Raw genomic sequence first — 12,944 nt, 5'->3', positions numbered from 1 at the left:
CATTAAATGGCTTGGAAAAGGTGAGTAACAAATGCATATGAGGTCATTCAGAATAGAAATAGAAGAGTTAGAATGAGCACAAGGAAATAAAGCCAAATTTTTGAGAGTCAGAGCAATAACAACATGCCTTCAGGAGAATTAGTTTTTTATTAGGAAATAAAGAGCAGGCTTAGCTGTTATTCAGTAAATGCAGTATGAACAAGAAAGGAATATATAAATATGTATTGCTAAAAGTAATATTTAGATTATGGTACTTTGTTTCTAGAGTTGTGCATTCATGTGGAAAGAAACACATCTGCTTTAAAACACCTTTTATTCCACCGGTTTTGTGTTCTGTATGATACGGAGGGAGTTGTGAACAGTACATGCATTGGAGTGACTCCTCTCGGATGCTTGGAGCACACTTGAGCCACAGCACTCTTTAAAATGAACATTAACCAGCATGCTTTTTACTTTTTTCTTCTATCTGTTCTTCTGTTTGAATTCCATGCTCAAACAGAAACTTTGGTGGAGAAGAACAGAACACACTTCTTGCATAGAAAGACAAGACAGGGATTATTATTCTTAATCCAAAGTAAATTCTTGTCACAGATGGTTGTATGCATACAGAGAGGTTGAAATTCCACAGAAATTACTGCTTTGTATTGGTAAATAAATGGAAGGAAATGCTACAAAAGGACCAAATTTTACCATCTCGCAGCACCTGTGGAAAAAATGCCCAAAAATTGCAGGAGGTTGACTCTCTAGCTGGTCTCCTGACATTTCTTACAACAGAAATGATTCTGTGATCTCCTTCAAAATATTTCCAAAACTCTAAGTTGTGTTTCCTTTCCAATGTATAGTTCATAGGGATAGGTGGCTTACCATTATTAATGCACTATTAGTAAATATCTGGAAAGGCTCCCTGAGTCTTGTTAAATTCAGTGTCATTTCTTCTACTTCAATTTCTTTTGTCTTCCACATGAAGCTGTGAACTTCTTGCAAGAGGTCACCCCAGGTTTTCTGACAGTGTTAACATAGATAGAAGAAAAGTGATATTAAATAAACATTCCTTGATTGTAGTTTCTGGGAAAGGCTGAGTGGCCTCCAGTGCTTAAAAGGAGCAAATGGGATGAGTTTATAGAAAACAGTAAAAGCCTGTGATTTTATCTGATAGAATGATGGCTACAATTGTAATTAACCTGTTTTTCTAAGATTTCGAAAGCTTCTTTCTTCCCATAGTACTGGCTAGACAAGTAATTAGTTAAAGGGTCCAGGAATTGCTGGAAAAATTTAAGGAACCATGCATGCACTGGTGAAAAAAGGAATGGTTCAATGAAGCAAGCTTTGAGTTTGTCTTCAAATTTTAATGCTGGAGTTTGAGCTGAATTTCTTTTGTAAGGAAATTCATCCATCAGATTGCTCTGGTTATCTAATTACTCGTACTGCAGCCTAGCACAATGTTAGAGGAATATATTCTACACTAATTGGTTTTGTTAATTATAAGTTTGTCTTTGAGTCAGGCATTCCCACTTCCCTTTCCATCAATGTTGATTTTCAAAGGGGGTTTTTTAACAAAAGGGAGAGTCAATGTCACTTTCTGTTTATGCTTGAAATGTCTCTTCAGCAGTGCTCTGGAACTTTGGGGTTTGTAACAAGGAATGAAGATAATAAGAATGATTTCCAGGTTTTGTAAGACTAAGAGGTCTTCTCTGGTCAGCTTTCTTCCTGCTCTTTAAAGCAATTTTAGCACATCTTATTCAATCAGTGAGCTGTAGGAAGGTACTTGTGAAAACCTTACTTAAGAGAGGTTTTCTTTGAGAAAAGTAGAAAGCTGTGGGTTTTGTGGGGGGTTTGTTTGGTTGTTTTTTTTGTTGTTTTTTGTTTTCTTTTTTCCCCTTTCAAATAATCTTTGTGTTTAGATTTCCAACTAATTTTCTAGTAGGGATATCAAATTGAGAGGAAACATTGAATTTACCATAGTTCATCTCATAATCTAAGCTTTGACTATTGCTTTCACACAATTAAATCTGTTTTTCAGATCCTCATCATATTGGCATTTTTTTAATCCCATGTGTTTTGATTAGGACTGTAAAATTCTATACATTTAAATCTTATGAATAGGCTGCAAAATTAGTATCTCCCTGGGAAAATTATATCCAGTGGCTTCCTAAAGTTACAATTATAAATGGTGTCTGTATTAACAAAACAAAAGTTAAATATATATATATTTTCTTGGACTAGAGTTGAATATTAGCCTACAAAAAACAATTAGAGCACAATCTCAGTTAATCACTGAGACTGGGTTTGTTTTCCAACAGATTTTTTGCCTTCTCACAACTGTTTGACAAAACTTAATTTTAAAAAGTGTTTTTACTTCTTGTGTTTCAATTATTCTGTTTTAGCTTCCAACCCATGTGCTGCTAACGAGGGCAGAGGCCCCTGCTCTCACATGTGTCTGATCAATCACAACAGAAGTGCTGCCTGTGCCTGTCCACACCTGATGAAACTGTCTTCAGACAAAAAAACATGTTATGGTAAGTTTTTCTCCCACAGCCTGGCAAGTGCATTGATTTTTTACAATCAATGGACAAATTAATCTAAAAAAAAAAAAAAAAAACCAACCAACTCTATAGTGCTTTTTAATGGTGTATTTTAAAGGAGCATCTACTTTTCGAGAATCAATGACCTATTCTAATAGTTAAGGTCTGTGGTACTTTGATATTTGCTGCCACAGCCATTTCTTTATGCTGCTGGTGTGTGTGATGTGTTCATAAAATTTATCTCTGCAAAACAGAAAGCTTTGTACTGAAACGTGCATCATCCCAACATTCTGAGTCAGGTAAGCGGAATAACAAAAAGATGCCTAATAGCTTAAATCTCTACCTGCTCTAGAGTTGTCTTATTTGCATTTCCAAGGATTAAAAAGCAAAGATTAAATATTAGAAGTGCATCCTTGCAGAGGGAGTTTTATAAAAAACTGCAATACACACTTTTAAGCTCTAAAAGCCCTTGAAATGTCAAATAATTGTGTGTATTATCTATAAAACCTTGTACTTAATTACTCTTTTCAGTGTTGATTAATAATATTCAGGAAATAGAAAATATTTTGTCATGTCAAGGATACTGCAGGGGAAAAAAGTTACTTTTACTGCTCATTTGCAGGCATTTGCTCCAATCATTCAGACTTCTGAGATTAAAAACACAACTCTGCTTTGCCTTTAGTGTTTAATAGTAGAGGTGTAAATTAGAACAACCCATTTGCCCTTTTTTTCCCAGCTGTTTGCCTTTCACTGCTTACACACACACACATTTGCTGTTGGCAAAAGTTCCCTTTTACAGTGAATCTTTTACCCTGAGATACCATGTGTTAATATCTGTTACAATGTGCAGGTGAAACAGGATTTATTTGAATGGTAAGGATGGTAAAATTTTTAAAATAACATTTTAAACACTTTTTTCTTGCACGCTCATAAGACTGTATTGATTAGTGGTGTGGGAACCATGTCCAGCATCCAGAATTCTTACATTTTTCCTGTGATTCTTAAGCTCTGTAACATTATTTCTCAAGTGTCACTCGCCTGCAGGTTTTGTGGAGATGTTTAGTCACTCACATGAACATCATTTACACCTTTGTAAAGTGATCTCAAGTGAATTATTCTGATTTCTGTTAGAGATGTTGTGAAGAGGGTGAGGAATGATGTTTTCCCTTTTTCTAACAGAAAGAAAGAAGTTTCTTCTTTATGCAAGACGTTCAGAAATAAGAGGGGTGGACATAGAGAACCCATATTTCAATTTCATCACAGCCTTCACTGTTCCTGACATTGATGATGTGACAGTCATAGATTTTGATGCTGTTGAGGAACGTTTATACTGGACTGATGTGAAAACACAGACCATCAAACGTGCCTTCATTAACGGGACTGGCTTAGAAACCATTATTTCAAGAGGTAAATATAGCATTGAAGTAAAAATAATTCCTTCTAGGTGAAGGTGTGATATGGGCATGCTCAAATAGGAGTTCTTCATATGTGTACCTTGCACTGGTATTGGATAATTGAGATAAACAATAAGCAAGCAGAAATCTCTTTAGGATTCTAGTTTGCTTTATTGATTCATTATTCAATTTTATGTAAACAAATTGGGATGTAATTTCACATTGATTTTGTACAAGATTGAAATGTGTGGTAAAAAAGGAAGATAATGTCGTCAGGGGAAGGTAGAAAGAATAAAGCTAAAAAGCAGGAGAAGCACAGTGTCCTGTCATAGCTTTGCACTGAAGAATTTCCTGTGTCCTTTGGCTACCTATGTTGACCTAGCAATGAAATTGGCTCTGTCAGGGTTATTTTTTCTTTCCAGTCCATGTAGATCTTTCAGCTGTGGCACCATTGGTGAAACCACAATATGACAACTTGGTAATTTTGGTGATTGTAATGTGGTTTTTTTACCTATGCAGAATATGTACGTAAGTACAGAAACTTAATGAATATAAAATCTGTATCTGATGGCTTCAACCCTATTTCAGTAGCTCTGGTATTGAAGTGAAAGTCATTTGTTGTCCTTGGTAGCATTTGTTTCTTGTTTCCAGTCACTGGCAGTTCCTCTCCTGGCAGCACATGTTGTTCTACTTTGTAATGTACCTACCTGCTTGAAAATAGTAAAAAAGCTGATTCTGTGAAAGCAAATTTTGCTAACACTGGTTCCCCAACAGTTAAACGAATGTTTGGTAGGGAAGAAAAGAAATAGCTCATTTGTGTAAGATCAGACCTCTTCTGACTTGGAGAACAAATAAACCATATAGTTGATTATCTGAGGACTTCAGAAAATAACTAGTTCAACCTCTGCCCCTTGTGTCACTTCAGAAGAAATTAGTTCTATGTTAGCACACTTTAGGAGATGTTTGGACAAATACGGCAATACCCCCATTTGGCTGTGTAGACTGTGAATTCATTTATTTTCTGTGGCTGCTTTTTTGTTTTCCCTTGCTGTCTCAGAGAGAACTTTATGAACAATTAGATATATTTTTTGGTCCCAATAATGAGAACAATGCTTTGAATGCCTCCTAGAGATCTTTATTCCAAGTATTCAGGTGCCCAACAAAGGGACTTATTTCTTGCTTTTTTTTAAATAGTAGTAGAATAAAAACATTGTTTATTCTAGAAAAATCACTGAATTTAATGAAACCAAAAGAAATATTCTATGTGTGAGTGTTTATCAGAATTCTTTCATATTCCTTTTATTATTTTTCTGTGGTGGAGTTTTTTTGTGTTTGGTGGTTTTGTTCTTCTGGTGGGTTTTTTTGGTTTTATTTTAGTTCTAGATGTAACATTATATGAAGGTTGGAGAAAATAATGTTTTGCCACATCAAAACACTGTAAAGACTATTTATTATGTGTAAACTATCTCATTTGCTTACAGTTATATTTTTGCACTTTTTATAAGATGATGTGTAAGCACGTGCTGGTGGGATTCTTGTTGGGTGAAGTCTTCTGCCAATGTCACAAAGATGCCAACTCATACCTTAACCTTTTTAAGAGTATGAAATGCTTATTTTCTAGTTCCTCCAACCAAAAAATCCCAGAAGGGCAGGGGATCAATTTAAAATGGGTCAAGGACTATGTATTTGGTGTCCTTTGTTGCATTCTGTGAAGTTGGCAAATTTCCTAATGCCCAATCACTGCTCAACCTTATGGCCATGCAAAGCAGTCCACAGCCACATCCATGTCAGTTTGTCAAGGACAATAATCCTGTCAGTGGAAATTACCATGTTAAGTTGACAGAGGATGTGTATAAACAATGAACTATAATGAAATCATTAAATCACCCTTGGCCTGCTTCCTTCTTGACAAAGATGCCAGCCAATATGAACCAGTTCTGTCTCAGGGCAGAGGAGCATGTTGGTATCTAGAGATGGAGCAGTGACTTTACACCCAGTATTTCAGGCAGATATTAACACAGATTGACATTTCTTTAAACAGCTTGCTAAGGAAGACCATCAAGTTACCAAATCATTCATATCATATTCTTATCTTGCTGCCTCCGGTAATAATGGTGCTGTAGGTTAACTCTCAGCCCCCCACAGCTGCTCATTAACTCCCCACAGTGGGTTGGGGAAGAGAATCAGAAGGGTAAAAGTGAGAAAAGTTGTGTGTTTTGATTAAAAACAATTTTATAGGAAAAGTAAAAGCTATGTGCACCAGAAATGCAAAATGAAGAATTCATTCCGTGCTTCCCATTGGCTGGCAGATGTTTTGCCATATCCAAGAATGCAGGGGAGTAACCCAGAGTCTTCAAAGCCTTCAAAAATAAAACCAGTAAATTTCTGCAGTGACACAACTACTTATGAGCTACAGAACTATGCTATAGACTAGTGGTTTTACTTCAGATCTTCTGTACTGAGCCTTCATGGAGCTGAAGAAGGAAAGGAGGCTTTTAAATTTCAGGATAGCATTGTTTTAGAAAGCCACAGAACAGTAAATGCTTTCTGAAGTAGAAAAATAAAATACAGACGTTCAGCATCTCTGGTTATTATTTTTGGACAATAGGTTTAATGCTGTGAATATTCAGTGTATTTTCGTGTTCTTATTGTAAATGAATCAGGCCCAGGAAGAAAAATAAAGATTATTAATTCTTGGCAACTAGTTAATAAATCCACCTGAATAGAATATTGCACAGTATTGTTAACAAACTGCAGAATAAATTGTTTTTCTTCTGTAACACTGACAATAATCCAGACAGAAAACCAAAATAACTGCTTTCCCTTTTTTGCAGATACTCAGAGTATCAGAGGTCTTGCAGTGGATTGGATATCACGTAATTTATATTGGATTAGCTCAGAATTTGATGAAACACAAATTAATGTGGCACATTTAGATGGTTCCTTGAAAACCTCAATCATCCATGGAATCGATAAACCCCAGTGTCTCGCAGTTCACCCAGTAAAAGGGTAAGGTATTCATGGTTGTAATAAATAAACTGCAGTAAAGCTCATCAGAAGGTGGTTCTTCATTCATATTTTTAAGTTTGGCCATTCTGTTTTCTTTCAAACTTAAAAGCATGATTTTTGAAGATTGTACTGAAAATATCTTGACTGAATACTTCTTTCCTTAGAAAGCTGCTGATTAAATCATGTAACTATTAGTTGAGCATTTTGTCTCCTAAGCTGATGAATGCTTTCACTACTGACTCCTTAAAAACACTGTGCACACAAAGCAATATTGTAAATATGTTAATTCTCTTCTTCAGTAAGCTGTACTGGACGGATGGTAACACAATCAACATGGCAAACATGGATGGCAGCAACAGCAAAATTCTCTTTCAGAATCAAAAAGACCCTGTTGGTAAACACCTTTTTTTCCTGTTTCTTTTTTTAATTGATAGTGACTTGTTGTGGGCATTATTTTGAACTGATTTTTAAGTGTACAATGATGTTTTTCATCTGCAGTAATAAGAACAGGCATAAAGACATGAACAACATTCATGCGTTAGTGTTGTGTTTCACAATTTAGGATACATTTGGCCCATTCTAACTGAAATCTACTGTAGAATTAGTGGAGTACTATTAACTCTAGGATTACAGTAGGCTGAAGGAGAACCCATCTGTATTTCTCAGTCTTTGTATCACAGTTAAAAAAATGTGGAGGTCAGGGTTTTACTGCGTCATGGATATATGTGAGAGGATCCTTTGACTGCAAATGTGGATCCTTCCTCCCCAGAATCTCAGCTGCATGATCAAAAGATGAATTGGCCCTTAACTTTTCACACAGAGAAAAAGCAACAGTTGAAGCATACATTTCATATCATGACTTAGCATCAGTTTTAGTATTTGGGAATTCATATAGTTGATGATAAATTATGGCACTTTAAAAAAAAAAAAAAAAACTCTTACTATGTGTAATTTTTTTGTTTTGTTCAAGTATCTTTCAAAAAATAATTTCATTTTTTAGAGAGTTAAAGTGGTTATGTCAATCGTTGCTGCCTTATTAATGGCCCATCAATAAAGTGATTCTATTTTAAAGCATTTTTTTTTATAACTGAATGCATTAAGCAAGCAGAAATGAAAGTGATTTAAAGAATTCAATAAATTTGACATAAGAACAACATGACATGCATTTTGCACCCTAAATTCAGTGAATTTCTAAGAAATTACTTGATAACTGTTTTATTATTGATATGATTATCTGTCTAACCACTTGAAGAGACAATTACCTTTATCTGGAGAAAAAAGAGTGGCAAACCCACTAATTTTAAGGTGAACAGCAAGCACTTTCAATAATATTAGAACAATATTAAGAAAGGAGGTTGTGTGCAACATTTTGTAACTGAATATGTTGTGATCAGAGGTCACAAGGTCCTAAACTGCAATGCTTAGGGTTTCCAATATCAAACTCTGAACTGAAATACAAGCAAAATGCCAGTTTCAATGGTTTAAATTACTTTTTACCATTAGTACGACAGTCCCGTGCTAAGAACCAGAAAACCCTTCTAAAGAGCCAGAAAGTAGCAGCCTTAAAACCTTAATTTAATAGTTAATTTCTAACTGAGAAAGCTGTCTTTGTCCATAAGTGAAACTCTAGTTCATGTAGTACTAATTTTGAATGTTTGGGCTTATTAAAATGGGATAACCTGGTAATTTATGGGGTGTTTAGTTATCTTGATGCATAATTTCAGAATTCAAAAAACGAGGGAGTTTTCCAGTCTGTGACCTGAAGTAAGCTGATGGATTTTTTTTTTTTTTTTTTTTCTATGTTTGAGTTCTATTGAAAGAAAGACACAATTTTTGTGTCAATTTTACAATATTTTCTATCACCAAGAGTATTTGTAGTTTGGAAATTTTGGGAACGGATACTGTTAGGATGACAGATGGTGCCTTTTATTTTTATCTTAGCTAGTGCACACTAGCTATGGCTTGCTGGTCCATTCTGCAGTTCTAAGAGTCTCAAATGCTAACACATGTATTGGTTGATAAAAGAACTGGTCAGTGGAGTACCATTAAACTGTGTTCTTAGGAATTCAGGATTAATGCTTAATTTTATACTTTGGGCAAATCATTGGCTCATTTGAATCCAATGAGACCAATACTGTACAATCCTCATGCTCAGATTCACTTTAGCAGGTAGGCTATGAGGTTTAAGCCAATTACCCACACTAGAACACATCATGAGTATCTGTGATGCTTATTAGCTATAAACCACTCATTTTCATTCGTAAAACAGGACAATTCCTGAAAAAAATCTAAATAAACATGCTCTGCCCACACTAGAAATGATGTGTTTTTGCAAAGGTTGGTTATAGGTGGAAAGTATTTGGGGAAGAACAGCATGGTTGACCTGTGTAGAAAGACATAGGAATGTTTTTCCTGTCAGTTGCTGCTGTGTAATTGGAATACCTGGGTGTAGAAACACCAGTCGAATATCTGAAGTATAAAACCAGACAAGACAGGACTGCAATTGCTGCATAGCTTGTGTTGGCAGCCACCCCACAAGCAGATCCCATCTCGGTGCAATCTGTGGGCAGCTGGTCCATGGCTGGGAGGTGCGGGGAATACCAAGTGCCACCCATCTTGGAGCAGGGATGCCTTCATGCTAGTGTATTCCCTGTTAACCCATACTGATATTCCCAGGGAAGTTCCCTGTGCTAGGCTAAGCACTGCAGGTGCTGCTTGTCTCCAGGATCCGTGCTGCTCTGTGCTTGGAGGGATGCTGGTTGTACAAACACGAGAACGTGTGTGCAGAGACGCTGCGAGACGAGTCCCTCCTGAAGGCACAGCTCCAGATCCTCTCTCCAGCCTGTCTTGTTTCCTCCTTGGTGACACACTTGCAGAAGGGAGGAAAGAAATATCAGTACCTGCAAGTGGACTGGGAAGCTGTTTTTCAGCAGCTCAGAAAGCAGACACCTTTTCTCTGCCGTGTCCAACGTGCATAAAGTAGTGACATGATGGCAGCTGTAAAAGCTGCAGCCCATGGCACTGCTTTCTCCTGTCAGGCTTTCCAAAATAGCTTTCCATGGGAAAGCAGTGTACAGGATGAAAAAGACTACAGTACAATATCTAGAGGTTGACCCATGCAGTGAAATACAGTATTTTTTGGCAACTTGCTGCTGGATACTTAACATGAGTTCTGGGAAAGCTGGAGCACCAAAGCAAATTGTTATAGCATGTATTGTTACCATGCCAAGAATATTTCACTGTGGAAAATCTCCTGCTACCACTTCTTGAACGTTTTTTAAAGGATTATAGAAGTCTGAAATACATTATCTCCTAGTTCTTTGCTCTTACTTTCAGAAAACTATATACTTGATTCATTTAGTAGCTTATTTTGCAAGTGTCTTTTTTTGACCGTTTTTTCACTTCTGACTCCGAAGAACTGATTATGAGGTCAGCTCACTGTGAAGCAAAATGAAAAGTAATACTATAAATTTATTAGAAGTTTGGATTAGATTTTGGTATTTCAGCATCCTAAGCAGGGAGAGAACAGACTTTTTATAGTTCTGAATCACAAAATGTACCTTGTTTACTAAGTCTCTGTGTATTCATAATTTTAGAATATAAATGATGGCTTCTGGTTTGCATTTACAAGTTGATAATGACCTCGCTTAGGACCTCAGCTTATTCAAGTAATTCTTCATTGCCAGATAATGCTTTCATCAGTCAGTCACTGATTTCTGTAACTGCTGAAAGAAATAAAAGGCACAAATCTTTCTAAAAGCATAGATTTTTTTTCATGGTAAATGACCAAGTTTGGTTTTCTCAATTTTTTTTTTTTGGAAGTATAAGTAAATGAGTGAATAGATAACATAATTGTGTGTGTATATATATTTCTTAAATGCACCTTCATGATGAAAACAGCTTAACAATAAATGTGTATCATCTGTTAAAGCCACAGTTAAAGTTGTATGCATTAATTACAGGTTTATCGATAGATTATGGGGAGAACAAGCTTTACTGGATCAGTTCAGGAAATGGAACCATAAATAGATGCAATTTAGATGGTGGTAATCTTGAAATAATTGAATCAATGAAAGAAGACTTAACAAAAGCCACTGCTTTAACCATTATGGGTAAGTCCAGCGATAATATTTTTTTTTAAATTGTTCAAAGCTAATTAATAATGAAATATAAAAGGCTTAAGGAAGCTATTGTTGTTTTTATGTAAATAATACATATGGTACATTCATGAGTGAGACTGTTGTCTGTGAAAAATTCTTTATATTTAATTATACAGTTTGCAATCTCTATTACAAGTATATTTCCAAATACAGTCTTGCATATATATATATATATATGGATGGAATGAAGGTAACAAATTGATGGCTTTTATTTACTATAGTGACATGTAAAGCATGTTGGAAGAAGGAGCTGTTATGCTCTTTATTACACAGAATTATTCATTATTTGTTTGCTCTGCTCAATTCTTCTACTTAGTTCAGAATATTCCTACTTTGTTGGATTGGCTGGCATTTTGTGAAGACTTCCTTGGGTTATGAATTGATGGTTGAGGATTTGGATTTCCAGGTGTCTGCTCATATTCCATGTATTAAATTGGTTGAAAGAAAAATATTCTGTTTGTTATGTTCAAAAACAACAATTGGAAAAATCCAAAAAACAGTAGCATAAGGAAAAATTCTTTAAAAAATCAGCTAATTGCTGATCGCTGAATATTATAAAAATATTGCTTCAAATTGGCTTATTCTCATATATACCTTCAGCTCTTGGCCCTTGCTGTAGCTGGGACAGAGTGTAGTAAGAAATTCTAGTCTGACTCAGAATTTATGTTCATGTTTCTGCTTTCCTAGAGATGACTTTAGAACTTTCCATATTTCCTACAAATTGCTGACCTCATTACTTACATTTATCTTAGATATTAAAAAAAGGAAAGTTCAGTTGATAAACAGCCTTTTGTTGGGACAGGTGGTTCATCAACTGCCAGTCTTTTTATGAGGTATTTTATTTGATTGATTAATGATATAATAATTATGTACATAGAGATTGTGTGCTAGTGAAAATTAAGTAAAATTTAATGATTTTTATGCATGTGGTGTAAATTATATCATATTTAAAGTGGTAATTACTTAATTAGATTTATTATGCACATATTTGGCCAGTACTGAACTCTAAATGCTGTCAGTATCAGTTGGAGACAGGATGCTTTTATGTGTGCTTTCATAAAAACAAGCAGGTTTGGTGTCAGAAGGAATCATGAATGTTAATTTGGACAAATTGTCTTTTATTGATTGGATTGTGACTAGAAATAGATTGAATAAATGACCTTTGCTCTGGGGAGCTGTTGGAAGTCTTTAACAGGAGGTGTAAAGAGTGTTTGTTCATGCTGTCACTGAGTTGGTGGTGTCAGGTCTTCATCTGTGATTCACAGAAGCTACAACAGTGATGATCCCTCTGGAACAGGCAATAAAGAGTTTATAGCTACCATGTAAAGAGGAGTGCGTGAAAGTATTTGAATTTTTGCACACCTGGAGATGGAAGAATATCTACTGTATAGGTTTTAAACACATGTACCTCTAATATTCATAGTTTAGGATGCTTTGTTTTTATGGATGATGACAATTCTTCCTACTCAAAAATGGTGAACAAAACCTTCAAAGACTTTGAAGGTTTGTTTGTCTTGCTTTGGGGTGTTGGAGTCTTAGTTGTGCTAAACTGTGGCTTGATATTGCAGTGAGATTGCATATAACAATCTGCTGGAGAAAAATACAAGCACATACAGTTTTATCAACAACGTTGTATGTGCTGATTGAAAAACATGAAAAGTTTCTGCATTAATTTCTCCCATAGGTTTTCATACTGTGGTAATATAAATGCCATTTATTTTCCTAAAGAACGAGTGGCTGTACAGCAGCTTCTTATAAGCAGGATTTGTGCATGTAAAGTGGGTCAAAACAGAAAATCCGATGCTGTATGAGCCAGATAAGAGATCTCTAATTGATAAATGGTCATAACTAATAATATA

At 35.5% G+C, this 12,944-nt stretch overlaps 1 protein-coding gene across 1 annotated transcript in view; it reads left to right on the top strand.

Annotated features, from left to right (window-relative positions):
- The window catches only part of LRP1B (LDL receptor related protein 1B), a 640,387-nt gene that overhangs the window by 461,876 nt on the left and 165,567 nt on the right, over positions 1-12,944 (top strand). Inside the window, exons 27-31 of the mRNA XM_048309308.1 lie at positions 2,385-2,516; positions 3,702-3,929; positions 6,751-6,925; positions 7,225-7,319; positions 10,888-11,037. Of these exons, the coding sequence (XP_048165265.1) occupies positions 2,385-2,516; positions 3,702-3,929; positions 6,751-6,925; positions 7,225-7,319; positions 10,888-11,037 (780 nt within the window). The remainder of the gene's footprint in view (positions 1-2,384; positions 2,517-3,701; positions 3,930-6,750; positions 6,926-7,224; positions 7,320-10,887; positions 11,038-12,944) is intronic.

Source organism: Corvus hawaiiensis, chromosome 7 (assembly GCF_020740725.1).
Source record: "Corvus hawaiiensis isolate bCorHaw1 chromosome 7, bCorHaw1.pri.cur, whole genome shotgun sequence".
Classification (NCBI taxonomy): domain Eukaryota; kingdom Metazoa; phylum Chordata; class Aves; order Passeriformes; family Corvidae; genus Corvus; species Corvus hawaiiensis.
Note: the sequence above shows the minus strand (reverse complement) of the source record. Positions and strands in the feature narration are given on the sequence as shown.